Source organism: Panthera uncia, assembly GCF_023721935.1.
Source record: "Panthera uncia isolate 11264 chromosome B2 unlocalized genomic scaffold, Puncia_PCG_1.0 HiC_scaffold_24, whole genome shotgun sequence".
NCBI lineage: Eukaryota > Metazoa > Chordata > Mammalia > Carnivora > Felidae > Panthera > Panthera uncia.
This window is the reverse complement of record NW_026057580.1, coordinates 14,877,368-14,896,536: the sequence shown is the minus strand read 5'-3', so window position 1 is coordinate 14,896,536 and position 19,169 is coordinate 14,877,368. Positions and strand designations below refer to the sequence as shown.

At 44.7% G+C, this 19,169-nt stretch overlaps 1 protein-coding gene across 3 annotated transcripts; it reads right to left on the bottom strand.

The window, feature by feature from the left end:
- Positions 1 to 4,584: 4,584 nt before the first annotated feature.
- On the bottom strand, positions 4,585 to 18,845 carry ANKRD66 (ankyrin repeat domain 66). 3 transcript variants are annotated; one of them, XM_049653764.1, is made up of 5 exons: positions 18,778 to 18,845; positions 12,548 to 12,712; positions 10,534 to 10,762; positions 5,810 to 5,943; positions 4,585 to 5,192 (listed from the first exon to the last, which is right to left on the bottom strand). In XM_049653764.1, exons 2-5 carry the CDS (start codon positions 12,708 to 12,710, stop codon positions 5,188 to 5,190), a joined length of 531 nt encoding a protein of 176 aa, XP_049509721.1. In that variant the 5' UTR covers positions 12,711 to 12,712; positions 18,778 to 18,845; the 3' UTR covers positions 4,585 to 5,187. The 3 variants fall into 3 exon arrangements, with proteins under 3 accessions (XP_049509721.1, XP_049509720.1, XP_049509719.1); XM_049653763.1 differs by having other exon boundaries at positions 4,585 to 4,735; XM_049653762.1 differs by having other exon boundaries at positions 4,585 to 5,943.
- Between the last annotated feature and the right edge of the window lie 324 nt (positions 18,846 to 19,169).

Genomic DNA, 19,169 nt, shown 5'->3' with positions numbered 1-19,169 from the left:
TTCACATATCTAGATATTTAATAATCCGAAATGCCATGATTTATATTATGTCAATATGTAATGAAAATACATGAGGTGTCTGTGTGCAGCAAAGTCATAGAAAATGCTAATATTTGAGTTTTGTTTTTTTAATTTTTTTTTAAGATTTATTTATTTTTGAGACAGAGAGAGACAGAGCATGAGCAGGGGAGGAGCAGAGAGAGAGGGAGACACAGAATCTGAAACAGGCTCCAGGCTCTGAGCTGTCAGCCCAGAGCCCGATGCAGGGCTCAAACTCACGGACCGCGAGATCATGACCTGAGCCGAAGTCGGACGCCCAACCGACTGAGCCACCCAAGCACCCCTAATATTTGAGTTTTATTACCCAACTCATAATTGAAAGAAATGCTAAATATCAGTATTAGTAAAGATTGTTTTGTTGTTGTTTTCTTCCACCAGAAAAGTTTACATATATTCTAATTTCTATGCAGTCATGGGAATGCTTAGTTTGGAAAGGACGTTGGCAATTATGTCTCAGGGGTTCTAAACCAAGATGGGCTTCACAACAATTTAGTGAATACTGAAGAAATAGAAATTCCTGGGACCTAGCCGTGACTTATTGAATTAGAATCTCTGAAGCCAAAGCCACATACATTTTCTATAAATCCCAAAGGTGATTCTGTTGCACAGCTAATTAAGGAATTCATTGAACTCTTAGTATTTCCAAGGAATTTCTCCAAGAATTTCTGATATATATTCCCTTTTCCACTCTCAACTCTCGTGGACCCGGTATTTTGAAAGATTTATCTCAGTGTATGAGTTAAGTAGTCATTAATTCCTTCCTCCTATAAAAAAAGTATTTAAGATATAATTTGCATACAATAACATTCATACTTTTTCATGTATCGGATAATCATACATCCACAACAACTATCAAGATATGGAAACAGTTATATCACCCTAAAATTTTATACAGGTAAAATTCGTAGACAGTCCTTCCCTCTCTCTTCCCTCTGGTAGACAGTCTCTGCCAACAACTGATGTGCTTTCTATCCTAATTGTGTCCTTTCCAGATTGTCCTACAAATGATTCATACAGGCCTTTGATCTGGCCTTCTTATATTTATCATAATGGATTTGGGGTTCATGCATGGTGTTTGTGCAAAAGTAGTTGATTCCCTTCTATTTCTAAGTAATACTTATTTCTGATATTGATGCACCAAGTTTGTTTATCCATTCACCAGTTAAAGGACGTTTGGATAGTCCCCATAATTTCTGGCAATTATGAATCAAGCTGCTATAAATACTTACAGATTGTATATGAATGTAAGTTTTGTTTCACTTGAGTGAAATCCAGGATTGGGGTTGCTGGGTCATATGGTAAGTGTATATTTAACCACGTAAGAAACTGCCAATTGCTTTCCAAAGTGGCTGTACCATTTTGCATTCACACACACACACACACACACGCACGCACACACACACCAAACATGTTCATAACAAAATGAGGAGGGATACTTATGAGAATCACAGTCCTTATCTCTGAAATTGATCACATGGTCATAGCTGGTGTTTATTACTAACCACTTGCATTCCCCACTGTGTATTTCCTCAGCTGGTCACGATTCTTGGAATACAGAGGAGAAATGAGGGTAAACATCGCTGAGAGCATTGCTGAGAGCATTATTTAAAATGGAGGGTGTTGAGGAAGTGCGTGTCTTCTGTCTCAAATTCTCAGAATTGTTGCGAACTCAGCTAAAATTCAGTTAACAGGTGAGGACTCTAGAGAAGTTAAGCAATCTGACTGAGATCCCAGAGCTTGAAGGGTTAGAACGCCTTCCAATCCGGGCAGAATTTCAAGGTTATAGGAGAGTTAGCCAGGGGCTTAGGGCAAGTCACACAACCTCTCAGAATTTCAGTTTGTGGTGTCACAGGGGGACAGTAAGACCTACTCTGCAGGTGGGTCATGGAGATTAGATATAATACATGCTTAGTACAGAATCCACATTCCAACAGAGCCCTCAGTGTCTTCTTCCTATTGCGTTCATTTACTATACACAGTCTCTTCTTTCTAGTGTCTCAATGAGACTAACCATGAACGAGGGACTCTGCAAGGACACTGGGAGGCCGTAGCTGCAGTAAAGGACCCTGAGAACACTTATCAGTTTGGTCCGGGTCTGTGAAGCTGATGGAAGACGGAAACTAGACCGGGCGTGTTTATGGACTGAACAATGGGGGACCCTCAATTGACCCCTACAGAGCATTGTTCCTGGACCCCTTTGGGATTCTCAGGAGAAAACTGAGCTTACTCCTATAGAAACATAATAGCCATCACACCGACCTGTTAGAGTGCCAATGCCAGCATTAGGCTGCACATCTCATCTCACCCTCACTGCACAGCCCCAAGAAGTACGGATTATTTTGCCTATTTCATGGAGGAGGACATAAACCTAAATCTACTTGACTCCTAAGCCTATGATCTTAAAATACTGTCCTTTTTAGAAAAGATTTAAAAAAAAAAAAAAAAAAAAGAGGGGGAGGGATCAATTCAATACGCTGTAAGCAAAAGAGGAAATATTATTATGAAAGTAGTTTTCCACACATTTCCTGAGTAAGGAACCAGAACTGGAAACTAGAAAGCTGTGCATGTGCGTTCTCAGTGAACCCCGTCCCCACCCTCATCCCCTCCACACCCCCCACCCGCCATCTTTTCCCTCAGTCTTTTCTTTCTCTCCGTGGAGCACCTCCCAGCACTTCCTCAGCCCTGTGTAGAATTAGCCACTCCACAGTTCTGAGGTTATAGGCTACTGGCCCATCCTCTCATGAAGATTTCTTTTCCAGTTAGCAGGAGAAGAATCTTTTATTTATTTACATATTTATGTATGTATGTATGTATGTATGACCCAGGTGTGAAATCTGAGGGGTGTGAAATCTGAGCTGGGCCACAGAAATTCTTGAGTCCAGCCCACTCGTATATGGGAGTCTTGTATACCCCCACAGTGTACTCACCTGTCTCAGTGTGGACACCTCCAGGACAGCCAGTTTAATTGTGGGCGTCCTGGCTGTTAAAATATCCTCTTTTACACTGTTCTTAACTCCATTAAGTCTCCTTCACGGGGCCTACCAAGGCTGAGGGGCAGGCCTGGGAGGTGGCCTCAGCCCCATGGTTCGTCCCACCCCAGCCCCTGGGCCACAAGCTCCGGTCATCAGTGTTCCTCTGAAACAGGCGAGACTACCACCCTCCAGCTCCAACCTCTGGGCAAGATTTCCCTACTGGTTTTCAGCCCAGCACATGGTGGCTGGTGCTGAGGGGGACATATTGCTCCAGAGGAAGACCCATTGTGGGTTGCTCAGGGGCAGAGGCAATGTTGAGGCAGGGGGTGGTAATGGAGACTCCTCTGCTCCTGAGGATTCACAGGGAGGCAGGGACCCCAGAAAGGCCCAGTCAAGAGGGGAGGCACAGAGCCCGACCCCGACCATGGCCCAGCTCAGTCACAGGCTCTGATGGCGGTCTTTCTGAGGGCCTAGCCAGTGCTGTGGGTGGAGGGGAAATTGTGGACAGGGGGTTCTTTGAGGGGGGTGAGGGCTTTGAGATGGAGGGGGTTTAGTGAGAGGAATGAGGGTTCAATGAGGGAGGGGGTTCATTCGTGAAGGGTCCATCAGTGGTGGGATGGGGGTTACTGGTGAGAAGACTGGGTCTCGGGATGAGTGATGACAGAAAACTACAGGCATTTTTTCCCCCCAACTTGGGGGAGTGGGGGTGGGGGAGGGGGCTCTGTTGCAGCCTGGGCCTTTTTCCATCCTACCCCCATGACCTCCACCTACAATCCTCTGTGTGTGTTGTGTCTTGAAGTGGAGGGAAGTGTGAATGAGAGAGAGAGAGAGAGAGAGAGAGAGAGACAGAAGATGGGCTCTGTGCAGACATCAAGGGGAGGGGGGGGGGGGGGGGCAGGTGGGGTGGTGTCAGGACAGAGTCAGAGACACTGCTCCACCCAGAGCTTAGTCTCATACCCCAGAACCAGCTGGCCCAGAGCCTCCATTTTGACCCTCCTGGAAGAAGAATCTTATTGGACCAGCTTGAGTCAGGTGCCTTCCGAAGTTCATACTGGTTGAGGACCAACAGGATCAAGGGGAGCAGGAGCCACCTTGGTGCATTGCTGAGCAAGGAGAAAGGGGACTGATGCTCAGGACGGATATAGACACTGGATAGCGTACCCTCCACAGCTATGCTGCTTTCCTATAAGACATTCAAGCATTTGTTCATTTCATGTAATTCAAACCGAGCACGGCCTGTATTAACACAAACATGAATTGAGGAAGGCGTAATGAAGACGTTAGATGCCTAAAGAGACTGAGTTAGGCAGAGAAGCTAGTAAATCTAGAACGTAGAGTAGCCAATTGGAGCGCCTCAGGCCATCTGCCCGGTGGAGGCTGTAAATATTTTCTGGTTTCTCCTGCAGTGCTGTCAGGAGGAAAAAAAAAAGCGGGGGGGGGGGGGGGGGGAAGCCACCTACGGAATTTTAAACATTCTAGCAGTCGCATATTTTCTTTTTTTCTTTTCAGTTTTTATTTATTTTTGAGAGAGAAAGAGAACACGCACGGGGTGGGGAGAGAAGGAAGGGGAGGGGTGGGAGAGGATCCCAAGCAGGCTGTGTGCTGTCAGCACGGAGCCGGATGCAGGGCTCCAACTGAACTCACATGCCATGAGATCATGACCTGAGGCCCGAGACAAAATCAAGAGTCAGACGCTTAACGGACTGAGTCACCCAGGCACCCCACTGGGAGCCACGTGTTTCAAAAAGTGGATGGAAAAAGAGAAAATTCATGTTAGTAATACGTTTTATTTAACTCAATATCTAACATAGTATCATTTCACCATGCAATCAAGAACATTAATGAGCTGTTTTACATTTTTTCTAAGTATTCAAAATCTGATATATATTTTACAGTTAGAGCAGATCTCAATTTGGATGCAATATTTTCATTGGAAATACCTGATCTGTGTTCAGATTCCCTAAAATACACATTGCACAAGTAGAGCTGTATTCACATGGTCCACTATCCTTGCTACCTCTCATTTCTTACGTGGGATGAAATGAATTCTTGTTGGGGTTTCCGGTTATCGCTCAATGAGTTGGTCCATCACCCACACCGTTTTTCTTATGTGAAGGTGATCACTGATCAATGACCATGCTGAGATTGTGAGCCCCTACTCTGCAAAGAAACAAACAAACAAAACAAAAAAAACTGGAAACTGGGAGCTACATTTGTTCACCTCCTTGCTTGGTTTACGTGGTAACAAATACCTTTTTTTATTTCCATAGATTAACTGAACTGAGTAGGTTGGAAATTATTGGGATTGTATTGTTACTTTTTTTTTTCATTGAAACAATCCAGTTTCCTTAGGGAGAGCTCTTTCTTTGCCCCCTATAATTCAATAATTGCATATAGTGGGTCACGGGGTGCTGACAGTGCAAAGGACTCGTGGCCAAACACAAGCAGCTAACACTTGTCCCTTTCTGGCAATACTTGTGGACAGCTTGGATCAGCAAGGAGGCAGCAGCTCCTGTAGGGAACGCCCAGCGAGGCTTTGGGTTGAATGACAGGTCATGAGCTGCCGGTAGAAGGCCGGTCTACAGAATGGTCTTACAGAATGGTCTCTAGAATCATGTAAAGACAGCACAGATCTAACCACTCCTAGTCTGGTGCCAGGGAAAACTATTTCCGCAGAAAACATGGGTGCCAGAGCCACCAACGCTGTCCTCACATTCTCCTCTCCTTGGGATGGCTCAGCCTGGTGGGGCCTCGGATTTTTTTAATCTTTTTCTTACTAGTTTTTTGATTCGAGGAGGGAAGAGACAGCTCCAGCTCCCTTTTCTTGGCATCCCAGTCTTCGTCCCTCTGGTCCAGAGGCAGCCCCTTCTGCCTGGCAGTGCGGCGATGGTCCTGGCACTCGGGCTCGGCCCTGGAGAGGGGCAAGATGGCGGCTCTCAGTACCCGGATGGGAGAGCCTGTGTGGTCAAGATGGCGTCTCTCAGTACCCAGATGGGACAGCCTGTGTGGGCAAGATGGCGGCTCTCAGTACCCGGGTGGGAGACTCTGGGCTGGCATCAGCGTGGGCGTCTCTTCCGGCCCTCTGCACACAGCCCCGCCACCTCAGGAGTCCCGGAGAGAAAGAAGGGGGCCAAGCTCCAGCATCTCCAAGTGTACGCTTTGGGACCTCGGACACTAAAGAAGCTACTGAGGTGGAGAAAAATGGCATGCCCAGAGTGGGAAGTTCATAGAAGGATGGGCGCTTAGCGTGTAGACGACACTGCTAATGCTGAAGGACTCACATTCACAGAGCCACCAGCATATTACTAGGATGCTGTTTTCCTTCGTTTCTTTTTCCATTGTATTTTTTCCTTAATTATAAAACCATGTACATTTGTTGCATAAGATTTTATTTTTTTATGAAAAAAAATTTTTAAATGTTTACTTATTTTTGAAAGAGTGAGAGTGCAAGTGTGAGAGGAACAGATGGAGAGGGAAACGCAGAATCCGAAGCAGGCTCCGGGCTCAGCTGTCAGCACAGAGCCCCACGCAGGGCTTGAACCCACGAACTGAGAGAGCATGACCTGAGCCAAAGTTGGTGCTTAACCATCTGAGCCGCTCAAGCACCCTTGTTGTATAAGAATTTAAAATATGGAAACATTTAAAAAAGAAAAGTAGTCATAATCACATATGTATTATTTGTATATAGAAGGATTTGTGAAAAGAATACTTACACGATATATAGATAGGTGGTAGATATGGAACAATAGAAGAGGTAAGAGAGGAATGGGTAAATAGATCATCATACACACATGGACAAAGAAAAGCAGACAACAGTATCGTTTGAAGTAGTTCAGGTACAAAGTTTTACAAAAAGCACAGTTCAATCTTTATTATTCAATTTTTATCTCTTTAGATAGCAAACCTGCTTGTCCCCTTAACAACAAGAAGTGACCGCTCCGTATTTAGACCACATAACATCCTTCCTCTGCCCTGCTCTTTTTGGGCTTTGCCACCTTCTATCCCGTAGTAGCACTATTTATGTAAACAAGTATCTCCCCTCTCACACAGGGAACTTGACATCCAACACTGTATCTGATTTATCTTTAAATCCTTTGTGGTATCGAGTTCAAAGCAGTGGGCATGGTAGGTAGGGCTCCAAAATATTTGTTGAATGCACGGCTTAGAGGAAGCCGAATCAAAAGTTGAATTATTTCACTAGGACCCCTAGGATATTCAGCAAGTTGTCAAATACTGTCTAGGCTTTTTCTGAAATTCTCTTATATCCTTTCTTTTCGTCATCCTAGCCCAGGAGAGCACCTACTTGCAACATGAGGCATTAAGAAATTCCTCAGTGACCTCCCTACTTATGGTCTGAGTGCCTCCAATCCTAGCTGCATACCACCCCTGCTGTCTCTTCCCCTACAGAAGGGACTTTGCTAGAGCATCTGTTTCCTCTCCTCAATGCCTAGATGAGTTCACACTCATCTGCTCGCCCATCCCATAATGGTCACCCGCCCACCCAACCTTATTCTCCACTTCTCTCTAGCATGAGTGGTGTACTTAGCCAGGCCACTCATCCTTTCACTCCCCCTCCACTCCCTCACACGTATGCACAACCCCTGCACACTTCCGACTTGGTGCCCTTCTCTCCAAATCAAGAATCTTTCTCCCTCCTGCATTAGTCAGGCCTTAGCTATCTTTCAAGGTCCAGATTAATTTCCTCTTAACCAGGATTCCTTCTCTCTAACCCCTTTCAACTGTCAAAAGGGAAGTTCCACATGGAAGATGATGATACCTAAACATGACTTACACGTGATGTGGCTGATCGTTGTTGTTTTCGTCGGCTCAGCCCTGCAGGCCCACTTTTCCTGGTAATAGCACCCCACCCCCACCCCCACTATTTGGAGGAACCACCCATCTTCCACTTCAGTTATGCTGGGCTCATGTATCATGCTTATCCACCCACGGGTCACTAGGAAGGGGATGAGATTATGCAGAGAGGTTCAGCAGAGGACAGCCAAGGATAAGATGCTGAGGAATTTCAGCATCTAAAAGGCCAGCGAGAATCAGAGCCCAAGAGAATCATGAGAAGAAATGATCAGATAGGTGCAAGGAGAAATAGAAGACAGTAGCATCAGAGAGGATAAAAAGTTATCCAAGGAGACATGCCAAAAGAGAAGGGCAGTCAAATACCAAATTAAGGGAGATGAGAACTGATAAGAGGTCACTCATTTAGCAACAAGGACCTCCCTGGATGAGCATTGATTCAGACAACAGTGGGGAAGAAGCGCAAAGGTGGGTGAGGAAGGAGAGACGATTACACAGAGTAACATTCAAGTAGCATAGAAATGCAGGAAGAGAAAAGAAACAGCAGACAGTTAGAAGGACCTCTAATCGTTTGTGTGCTTGTTCCGTAAGATCTATTTGAACAGGTTCAAAGGCCAATGAGGACTGAAGGGAAGGAGTAGAAAAAAAGCCAAAAATACAGAAGAGAGGGTAAAAGATGCAACAGAGAGTATGGGAACGATGGCCCTGTAGGAGGTACAAAGATTTGGATCAGGGCCTATATGGAGAGGTAACACTTCTCCCAGAAGGACAGACAGGAAGGTAAGAAGGAACGGATGTGGTGTATATACCACATGTAGGTGTAGGAGGTTGAAATACATATGCTCTTGGCTTCAATCTTCTCTATGAAGGGGAAAGCCTACTGTCTGAGGAACAGGTGGAGGTACGATGGGGACGTGAGTCGTCAATGGAGGAGCAGGACAAGAAGGGATAGTCCAACTGTTCTGAGGGCTCAGCTGAAGACAGGAATCCCAGAATTTCTTATGGTGCCTGTGTACGTCGTTGTGGGCTTTTCTCCACCAGGACAGGCACAGGAGTGGAGAAGACAGACACTGACTCAAGGGTGGGAATGCTGGGTCACATGGTACAGAAGGACAAATGGTTGGAAACTTAAGAATCATGGGAACAGAGTGGAAGAAGCAGTGTATCATGGCGTCCAGATGGCAGATAGATGGAAGATCGTGGAACCTTCAGGCAGACGACGGATCGGGAGGGAAAGAAGAAGCTGAATGAGAAGAGGTCTTGATGCATTCAAATCCCTGTGTGGTGATCCAGGAACTGGCAGAACGAAGAGAGGGAACCATGCCCACATAGTGATATGTTAAGAGTTTTTAAAAGTTCAGAGAACAATGCTGCAGATGCTGAGGTCCCCAATGGATGACGCTCACTGAATGTAGGGGATGATGCAGGATTGGGGAGAAGAGTCTTCGAGTCAGGACTCAAGGTTCTGTCTCTTTAACCTCCAAATCACCTCAATGATGATATTTATTTATTTATTTATTTATTTATTTTTGAAATAGAGAAAGAGAGACAGAGCACGTGCATGTGTACACGTGGCGGAGGGCAGAGAGAAAAAGAGAGAGAGAATCCCAGGCAGGCTCTGTGCTCAGCACGGAGCCCAACACGGGGCTTGACCCCACAACCCTGGGATCATGACCTGAGCCAAAATCAAGAGCCAGGGGTTTCACAGACTGAACCACCCAGGCACTGCTTGAGTATTTTTTACTGTGGAGCACCTTCTTAAGAGAAGGTCTCTTTGGTTACTTCTACAGATATCCAACCTCATTGTAAGCAACTATTTTACTTAACAGACGATAACTTTATCTTCAAGTTCTTAGAAGGTGATTTCACAGTCATCCCCCTTCCCCACCATGAACTGCCCTGCCCTGGAGTCAGATTTGCTACGGATCTCATTTTGGTTTTCAGGCAATGCCACTGTCATTCTGTTACTTTACTGCCTCGCGTATGAACTACTGATTAACCCAACCGGATCATAAATTCCTAAATTTTATTTCCATGCCTCCCGAAGCTGTAACTGTCACGTGCATCACTGACACTTCATTCCATTTGAATGTGTGGGTGAGAGAAAAGATTAGCGAATGCTAGAAAAGTCCTTATGTTAGGTGAGTGTGAGAATAGAAGATTCATAGGCGAACAGCAATTTTAAAAGGTAGAAGGGACCTTACAGCTGATAGCCTAATTCACCAGGTTCATTTTTAATACGAAAACTGAGCCAGCAAGGTGGCTTAACTTGCCCAAGGTCACATAGCTAGTATGAATACCTTTCAGGAATCTGCAGGGGCTGCATGAATCTTGTCCCACGTCCCATTGGCAAACTTGGTGTCTCACCTCTGTTATCTGAGATAATTTTTGTACAATCTAAAATAGTAATTATAACAATGAGATGTTGTTAACATTGTTATAAATATGTATCATTAAAATAACTATAATTTTGGTATAATACAAAAACAATAGATTTCACATAATCTGCAGCAATGTCGCTTCCACCTAAACTAGTCATTTCTGTGAAAAGTTAATAAAAACAACTCAGACAACTGTTAGCTGAATTTGCTCATTCCCTGGGATGGACCCGAGACCACTGAGTTGGCAGATATCTTGATCACAGGCTCCTGTTTCTCTGCCACTTCTCTAGCTGGAAATAAAGGAAACTTACTTCTCCAGAAACGCCACACAGGCCGTCTGCCCATAGATCTGTGCGATCCTCTTCGGCGTGTCTCCAAAGAAGTCGGGGGCGTCGATGGCCGCATGCAATGCATGGAGAATTTTGAGCACATTCACGTGGCCTGACTCAGCTGCAAAATGAGCTGGGGTCCAGCCCACATCAGTCACCAGGCAGGGCCTGGCTCCGTATTCTATAAGGAGCTGCATCACCTCCACATGCCCTTAGATGTAAAGGGAAGAAACGGGAAGAGGTTAAGATTAAAATGTCTCTGCCCCCGCGGAGGCCAGAACTAGCCTAGGTTGTCCAAAAGAAGGGAAGACATTTGCTGGGAAGCCCCTCCTCACCCTCCCTCTCCCTCCCCCGCCCCTTCTTACCAGGGACGCAGTGCCCCACTTCACCCCATGAACCTTGCTCCTACCAGAGGCCTGGGCCCTCCAACTATTCCCTCTACTCCCTCCCTCCAGGGCATTCCCTTCCCCCCAATCCCTTCCTAGGAATCTTGCTTTCCCTCCTAAGGCGCTGTACTCATGCCTGTAGGGCACTGGTCAGGCTCACTCAGCTTTTGTCAGTCTCAATGGTGATTGAAAAGCAAACATTTTGCAACAACAGGGATGGGCCTTGAGGGCATTACGCTGAGTGGAAATAAGCCAGAGAAAAAGAAATACCTTAGGATCTCACTTGTACGCGGAATCTACAACAACAACAGCAACAGAAACCTCACACACACACAAACACACCAATATCACTGGTTCAGTGAACAAACTGGTGGTTGCCAGAGGTGGGGGGTAAGGGGTGGGAGAAACGAGTGACGACCGGCAAAAGGTCCAAACATCAGTTATAAAATAAGTAAGTCCCGACGATGCAATGTACCACAGGGTGACTATAGTTAACGAGACTGTGTTGCAGATTTGAAAGCTGCCAAGAGAGTAGATCTTAAAACTTACCAGAAGAAAGCTTTTTGGTAACTACAAATGGGGACAGATTTTAACTTCAGTTACTGTGGTGCTCATTTCGCAACACATAAAAAAATTTAGTCATTGTGTTGTTGTACCTCTGAAACTGATATAATGCTGTATATTAATTACACCTTGATAAAAAATATTTTAAGTCCCACCGACTTTATAGTTAGCACCAGTTAAGAGCCCAGGCTTTTGGGGACGACGGATGTGGGCTCATACCTGCCAGTAAATAACAGCTGCTGACTATGGCATCCCAGACGAGAAATGAAGGTGTGAGGCTCAGGTTTCCTCATTTGTAAATTAAAAATATGATCACCTCCCTCAGTGAGTTCTTGTGAAGTACAAATGAAACCACAGGCATGATGTATACAGCACAGTGCCCAGCATAAAGCAAGTGTTCACTAAAAGGTGCTTCATTATAGCCACCATCACCTTGGACTTAAGTTTCTGCAAAATTCTACCAACTGATTTCTCTGCATCCAGTCTTGCTTCCTGCCAATCCATTCTCCATATAGAAGTCAAAACAAAATTTTAAAAAGCAAACAGAACACTCTCTTACTTGACATCCTTCCATGGTGTTCCATTGCTGAAGGCCTTGATAGGCCCATTGGCTGCTTTTGCTACTATTCTCCTTGAATTCTGTAACCGAGCCATGTGAGGCATGGGGGTTATAGCAATGAACAAGGCAGAGTCCCTGTCTGACCTCGGCAATGATGTTCCCTTTCTTGTTGGAGGTCAAGAGGGCAGAAGACTAATATCAATTGAGAGCAAATTATGGGCTGGGCACTGTACATGCATTATCTTAGTGAATCCTCACCACAAGATTCCAAGGTAGCATCAGTTTCCATTATGTAGATAACTCACTTAAGGCCCAGAGACATTAAATAATTTGCTGAAGGTGCTACAACCAGTAAGTGGTGGTGCCAGGGTTGAAATGTTCCATTTGGCTCTCAAGAAATGTTCTTTCTACTACCCCCACACAGACTGGTCACTTCACAAATGGTGGGCTCCAAAAGAGGGATTCTACCCAGGCACTGCCCACTCACCTTTGATTGCAGCCCAGTGAAGTGGAGTTCGGTCATTCCAGTCCACATCCTTGTAGTTTGGGTCACAGAGACCTTTCTTCAAAATCTTTTTCACTAAACTGTAATCCCCAACAGCCACAGCTTGGTGAAGCTTTGTCATGTCTGACATTTTGGTCGATTCCATGACTGAAATAATGGGGGGGGGGGGAAACATGCCCCTTAGGAAGTTCTCTACAGCTCTTTCTTCTCAGTACGTGATTCCACGGGATTCTTTACCATTTACTTTCTTTCTCCGCTCACAAATTTGCATGTGTGTGCGCTGCTGAGGGTGTATTTGGATCTCAGCCACCATGGTTAGTACATGCCAGTCCCTTACCTAAAATCTATCGAGGCTCCCCTCTGCCTCCAGGCATACAGGCTGAATTCATGGGCTGGCATTTTCTATTTGGCCTCAAACCACTTTCCAGTGCTATCTCCAGTTCCCGTTCCAAAGTGCTGGTAGTGCGATTCTGAATTAGTTGTGGGATTCTGCGCCTTGGCTTTCTCATCTATAACCCGGAGACAACTTGCCGGAGTTGTTGTGAGGGTACAATGACAATCCGTGTGAAAAGTTTACTGACTGAATGCAGAGAAGGGACTCCAGAGAAAGTTAATACTGTTGGCACACCAATTCAGATGGACTAGATATAAACATGCAAACAACACGGCTGCAAGTTATCTACAACATTAACGCAGAAACCGACAGTTCTCAAACTACAGTCTACAGATGCTTAGGAATCTCTAGGACTCTTTCAGGGGATGCATGCAGTCAAAACTATTTTCATTATAATATGAAAATGCCATTGGCCTTGTTCACTGTGCAGACATTTGCCCTGAGGGTTGAAAAGCAATGAGGTACAAAGCTGCTGTTGCCTCAGCATGAAGCAAGGCAGTGGCATCACACACGGAGAGTCAAAAACAAACGAAAAGGGGGGCACCTGGGTGGCTCAGTCGGTTAAGCGTCCGACTTCAGCTCAGGTCATGATCTCACAGTTCGTGAGTTCGAGCCCCGCGTCGGGCTCTGTGCTGACAGCTCGGAGGCTGGAGCTGCTTCAGATTCTGTGTCTCCCTCTTTCTCTGCCCTTCCCCTGTTCATGCTCTGTCTCTGTCTCAAAAATAAATAAATATTAAAAAAAAAAAAAACCGAAAAGGTAGTTTCAACCAAGAAACTAAAGTAGTAAGAACTATGCATGTTGACCCTTAATTGCATGACTTCACAAAAGTTATTTTAAAAGATTCTGTAATGAAATGTGTCAACATTTGGGAAGTCTGCATAAGTCCGTGAACTGATGTCTTCCAAATGACAAGTGGATTATGTTACAAAATCATGCATGGGTAAAGAGACCTATTCAAGATAGACCTGTGGATTTTAGTGAGACAGAGGACAAAAAATACACTGAGGTTGTTTCAGATGCCAAGTCACTAAAAAACACAACCATGTGTCAGTTTGGGCACAGTATCAGAGAATATCTGCAGTTATCTGAAAAGGCTACAAAATACTCTTCCCTTTCCCAATTCCCTTTTCCAATATATGTGGAACCAGATTTTCTTTCAATATTTCAGCCAAAACAACAAACTGAATACAGAAGATCTAAGAACCCCCCTATCTTCTATTAAGCCACATATTATAGGGATTCAACTACATAAACACATACATACATACATACATAAACAATGTTACTCTTCTCATTTCTTTTGCTTTAGAAAATGTAATTATTTTTCATAAAAATATTTTTATGTTATGGTATATTAATGCAATGTATATTGCATTAATGCAATGTATATAAATGCCTGCATTTTAATTTCTAATAAGGTAAATTTATTATTTAAAGGTAAAGGTATTTAAAGGTAAAGGAGTCCTGAGACCAACAAGTTTGGGAATTACAGATATAAACAAAATAAGGGATTGGGATAGAAATTTTTTAAATGTTTACTTATTTTTGAGAGAGAGAGAGAGGCAAACTGCAAGCAGGGAAGGGGCAGAGAGAGAGGGAGACACAGAATCCGAAGCAGGCTCCAGGCTCTGAGCTGTCAGCACAGAGCCCGAGGCGGGGCTGGAACTCACGGACCGCGAGATGGTGACCTGAGCCGAAGTCGGACGCTTAGCCAACTGGGCCACCCAGGTGCCCCAGGGGTTGGGATAGAATTAAAGAATGAGGAGAGAGCCACGTGCGGTGGGCCCAGCGAGAATGTCTCTTTGATCCCAACATTTCAGTTGAGATCTCAAGAAGAATTTGGAGTCAGCCAGACACATTGTGGCCCAGCAGCAGCAGCACCTAGGAATTTATTTGAGATGTGAATTATTGAGCCTCATATCAGACCTCCTGATGTAGACGGAAATATGAGGACAGCCCTAGAGGGGGAGAGAAGTGCGTAACATAATTAACATGCAATGTCCTAAGTGTTATAATGGCAGTGATTTTTCTGGGGACAGAAGGAAAGGACATTTCCCCAGGCTAGGAAGTGAAAGGGACTTTTTTCCAAAAGTGACCTAAGCCAACTCCCCAAAGGATGAGTAAGAGTCTTCTCGGGCATGGCCATAGTGGAAGATCCAGCCCAGGCAACAGCGCATCGGGAGTGGGGAGGGAGGCACATTCTGCAAAGAGCAAGTGGCTCTAACTGACGTACAGACCAAGGATCCACAAATGTTTCCTATAAAGGGCTGGATAGGAGACTTCTTAGCCTTTATAGGCCAAGAGGCAAAACTCAAGGCGATTATTTAACGTTACCTAACTATTATGCAACAAGAGAAAACCTCTTGCCAGAGGCGGGCCATCCTGGGAGGGGAACGATTGGTGGTGGTGGGTGAGCGTCCTTTGTGCCACGCTCATCTGGAGACATTCTCAGGGCCAAGAGCAACCAGCCCGGGGAGGAGGGGTCTGGCTGAAAGGATGGTCACTTGCCCTTTACTCCAGTGATGCCCAGATCCCAGCATGCCCTCTCTCCTCTCCAACAGCCCAATCAGTTCAAGTTGACAGCTGGTGGGAGGCAAGGTAACTTGGCTGGACCATTCCTATTGCTCACTGCCTACAGCAGAGTCCCCAAAGTATAGGCGCTGACCAGCAGGGCCCTGGGCAGGGACTAGGCACAGCCGTGAGCTCAGCGGACAAGTGCTAAGAGCAGACTAGAGAGCAGTTAGCTCTCCAAAGCTCACCGTGCTTGCCCCCCGAGAGCCACCCTCATAAGTGGTGACCACATGCCTGGAAAAATGGAGTGAGCCACACTTGGCCCGTAGACCGTAGTTTACCAACCTCTGGTCCATAGAAAGCATCTGGGATCTTGTTAAAATGCAGATTCTGATTCAGTAGGTCTAGGAGGAGACCTGAGACCCTGCATCTGTAACAAGTCAACACGACAACTACCAGTTCATAGACCACACTGAGTAGCAATGTCTCTGGCTACAAGGCAGGGGAGAGACCTGAAGTAAGGGAGAAGCAGTAGGGATGCGGCTGTTGTTCCTCACTGAAGGACTACGTGAAAATTACTGGTGAGTTTTAAAAAATAGATGCCCAGGGGCGCCTGGGTAGCTCCGTCGGTTAAGCGTCCGACTTCGGCTCAGGTCACGATCTCGCAGTCCGTGAGTTCGAGCCCTGCATCGGGCTCTGTGCTGACAGCTCAGAGCCTGGAGCCTGTTTCAGATTCTGTGTCTCCCTCTCTCTCTGACCCTCCCCTGTTCATGCTCTGTCTCTCTCTGTCTCAAAACTAAATAAACGTTAAAAAAAAAAAAATTAAAAAAAAAAAAATAGATGCCTGGGCCTCGGCCTGAAGTGCTTCAGAGTCACTAGATGTGTCGGACAAGGACATGCCTTTTTGCAGGAAGTGAGCGCTCAGTATATATTAGGTAAGAGAAGATGGCATGGGATGTGTTTCCTCTTTTTGGCTTGTTTGTTTTAGTAAGAAAACCCTTACACCGGAGGATTTGATCGATGATAAATCAAATCGTGAACAAGTACTGGAGGCTTTCCGACCTGCAGGTGTCACAAAAAACAAACCATTTTTAGAATCAGTTGTCTGGAAGCCTCTGCTTACATTTCACACCAACCTTTAACCAAGTTTGGGCTTAAGTCAACTCCATTGGGGTCACGTTTGTGTTCATACCAAGGAAATTCCACAACTTCCCACAGAGAAGTTGCAATTCAAGTAGAAGTTTCCAATGAGTAGCTACATTTATTTGCAGAGAAATTGATGAAGTGATCCTAAAACTTCATATGGAAATACAAAGGACTCAGAATAGGCCAAACAATCTTGCAAAAGACCACAGTAGGAGGACTCAAACTTCCAGATTTCTAAACTTACTATAAAGATACAGTAACCAAAAAACTGTGATACAAAGTACATTGTGTGGCATAAAAATAGATACAGAGAGAGAAAAGGGACAGAATTGGGAGTCCAGAAATAAACGCTTACATTATGGTCATTGGCTTTCAGCAAAGGTGCCAGGAAAATCGTAGTCTTTCCAAATGGTGCTGACACAGTTGGGTATTCACATACTCAAGAATTAAGTTAATCCTTTCCCTCATGCCACACACAAAACTTAAAATGAATTGCAGACTTATAGAAGACCTAAAACTAAAACATTTAGAAGAAAACATGGGAGCAAATCTTCATTACTTTGGGTTAGACAATGAAACGGTTCATAGACAGGACGGCAAAAGCACAAGAAACAAAAGAAAACAAACAGATAAATTGAATTTTACCAAAATTGAAAACTTTTTTTCTACAAACAATACCTTAGGAAAAGTATAAAAGCAAATATGGGAGAAAATATTTGAAAATTATATATCTGATAAGAGATTTGTATCCAGAATACATACAGAACTCTTACAATTCAACAATAAAAAACAAAAAGCTCCATTAACAATCGTCAAGGAGTATAAACAGAAGTTTCTCCAAAAGAATAGGCACATGAAGATATGCACAAAATAATAAGCACCTGAAAAAAATGCTCAACATCATTAGTCACGGAGGAAATGCAAATGAAAACCATACTGAAGCACCACTCACACCCTCTAGAATAACTGTAATCAAAAAGACAGACAATGTCAAGTGTCACTGAGGATGTGGGGAAATTGAACCCCTCACAGATGTGGTAGGGATATAAAATGGGGCAGCTGCTTTGGAAAACAGTTTGGCAGTGCTTCAAAAAGTTAAACATAGACTTATCAAATGACCTGTAACTCCACACTTAGCTATTTACCTACAGAAATGAAAATATATATCCACACAAAAACTTGTTACACGCATGTTTCCAGCAGCATTATTCATAATAGCCAAGAGTGGAAACAACCCAAATGTCCCTTAGTAGGTGAATGCATGAATAAAATGTGGGAGTTCATACGATGTAACATTATTTGACAAAGAAAAGGAATAAAGTACTGACACCTGATACAACACGAATGGACCTTGAAAACGTGCTAAATGAAAGAAGCCAGGCACAAGAGACCACACATTGTAAGATTCCAATTATGTGAAGTGTCCAGGATAGGCAAATCCACAGAGATAGAGAGTAGATTATTAATTGCCTGAACTGGGAGGAGGCGGGGGTAGGAAGTGACTACTAATGGGGATAGGATTTCTTTGCGGGGGGGGGGGGGGGGGGAAGGTGATGAAACGTTCTAAAATTAGGCAGGGGCAAGTGAGGCTTTCATAACTTTGAATATATTAAAAACCACTGAATTATGTACTATAAATAAATGAATTTTATGGTATGTGAATTATAGCTCAATAAAGCCGTTTAAAAACAATAAATGAGGGGGCGCCTGGGTGGCTCAGTCGGTTAAGCCTCCGACTTCAGTTCAGGTCATGATCTCACGGTTTGTGGGTTTGAGCCCTGCGTTGGGCTCTGTGTTGACAACTCAGAGCCTGGAGTCTGCTTCCGATTCTGTGTCGCCCTCTCTCTGCCCCTCCCCCCCCCAAAATAAATAAGCATTAAAATTTTTAAAAAATAAATGATCCTGCTAGAGGCTTTCTTTAAAAAAAAAAAAAAATTGTAGAAAACGTCCAATTCACTAGCCTGCAACTGACTACTGAAATTTAGCAAACTTTCCTTCACATGAATCTTCATAAATTTCATGAAGTGCACCTGAATTTCTGTCTTTCTGGTACAGGCACCCAAATGTAAAGAAGTAGCCAGTAAATATAAGTTCTAATAATATGAATGATCCATAATAGGTGTAAAAAGCTGAAGGCAGGAGTAATATAAAAATACTTACTCTCTTGCTTGAGATCTGAGGCACCCAGCACAGGCAGGCGTCTTAGGGGCCAGAGGTTTGTTTTGTTCACACCATGGAAACTGCCCCTCCTTCGTCAGTAAAGCCTGTCAATCAAGGTAGGCCTCCGGGAGGAGGTCCTTGCTGGAGGAAAGGGGACTGCCCCTTTGCTTCCACTGAAGCTGGTCAGCGGTCCTGGCCTGCTTCTGTAGTCTGAGTGTGGTCCTTGACAGCTCCTCTTCAAGTAGCATTTCATCCAAATGCATGAAAATGGAAAAACAGATTGCCAGTCCACAGGGCACTGTGAAGGAAACACGCTGCCCGGTGACCACCGCGGGGTGTCGTAGATGACATGCACCCCGCACTCTCAGAACCAGCTTGAGATCTTGCGCAAG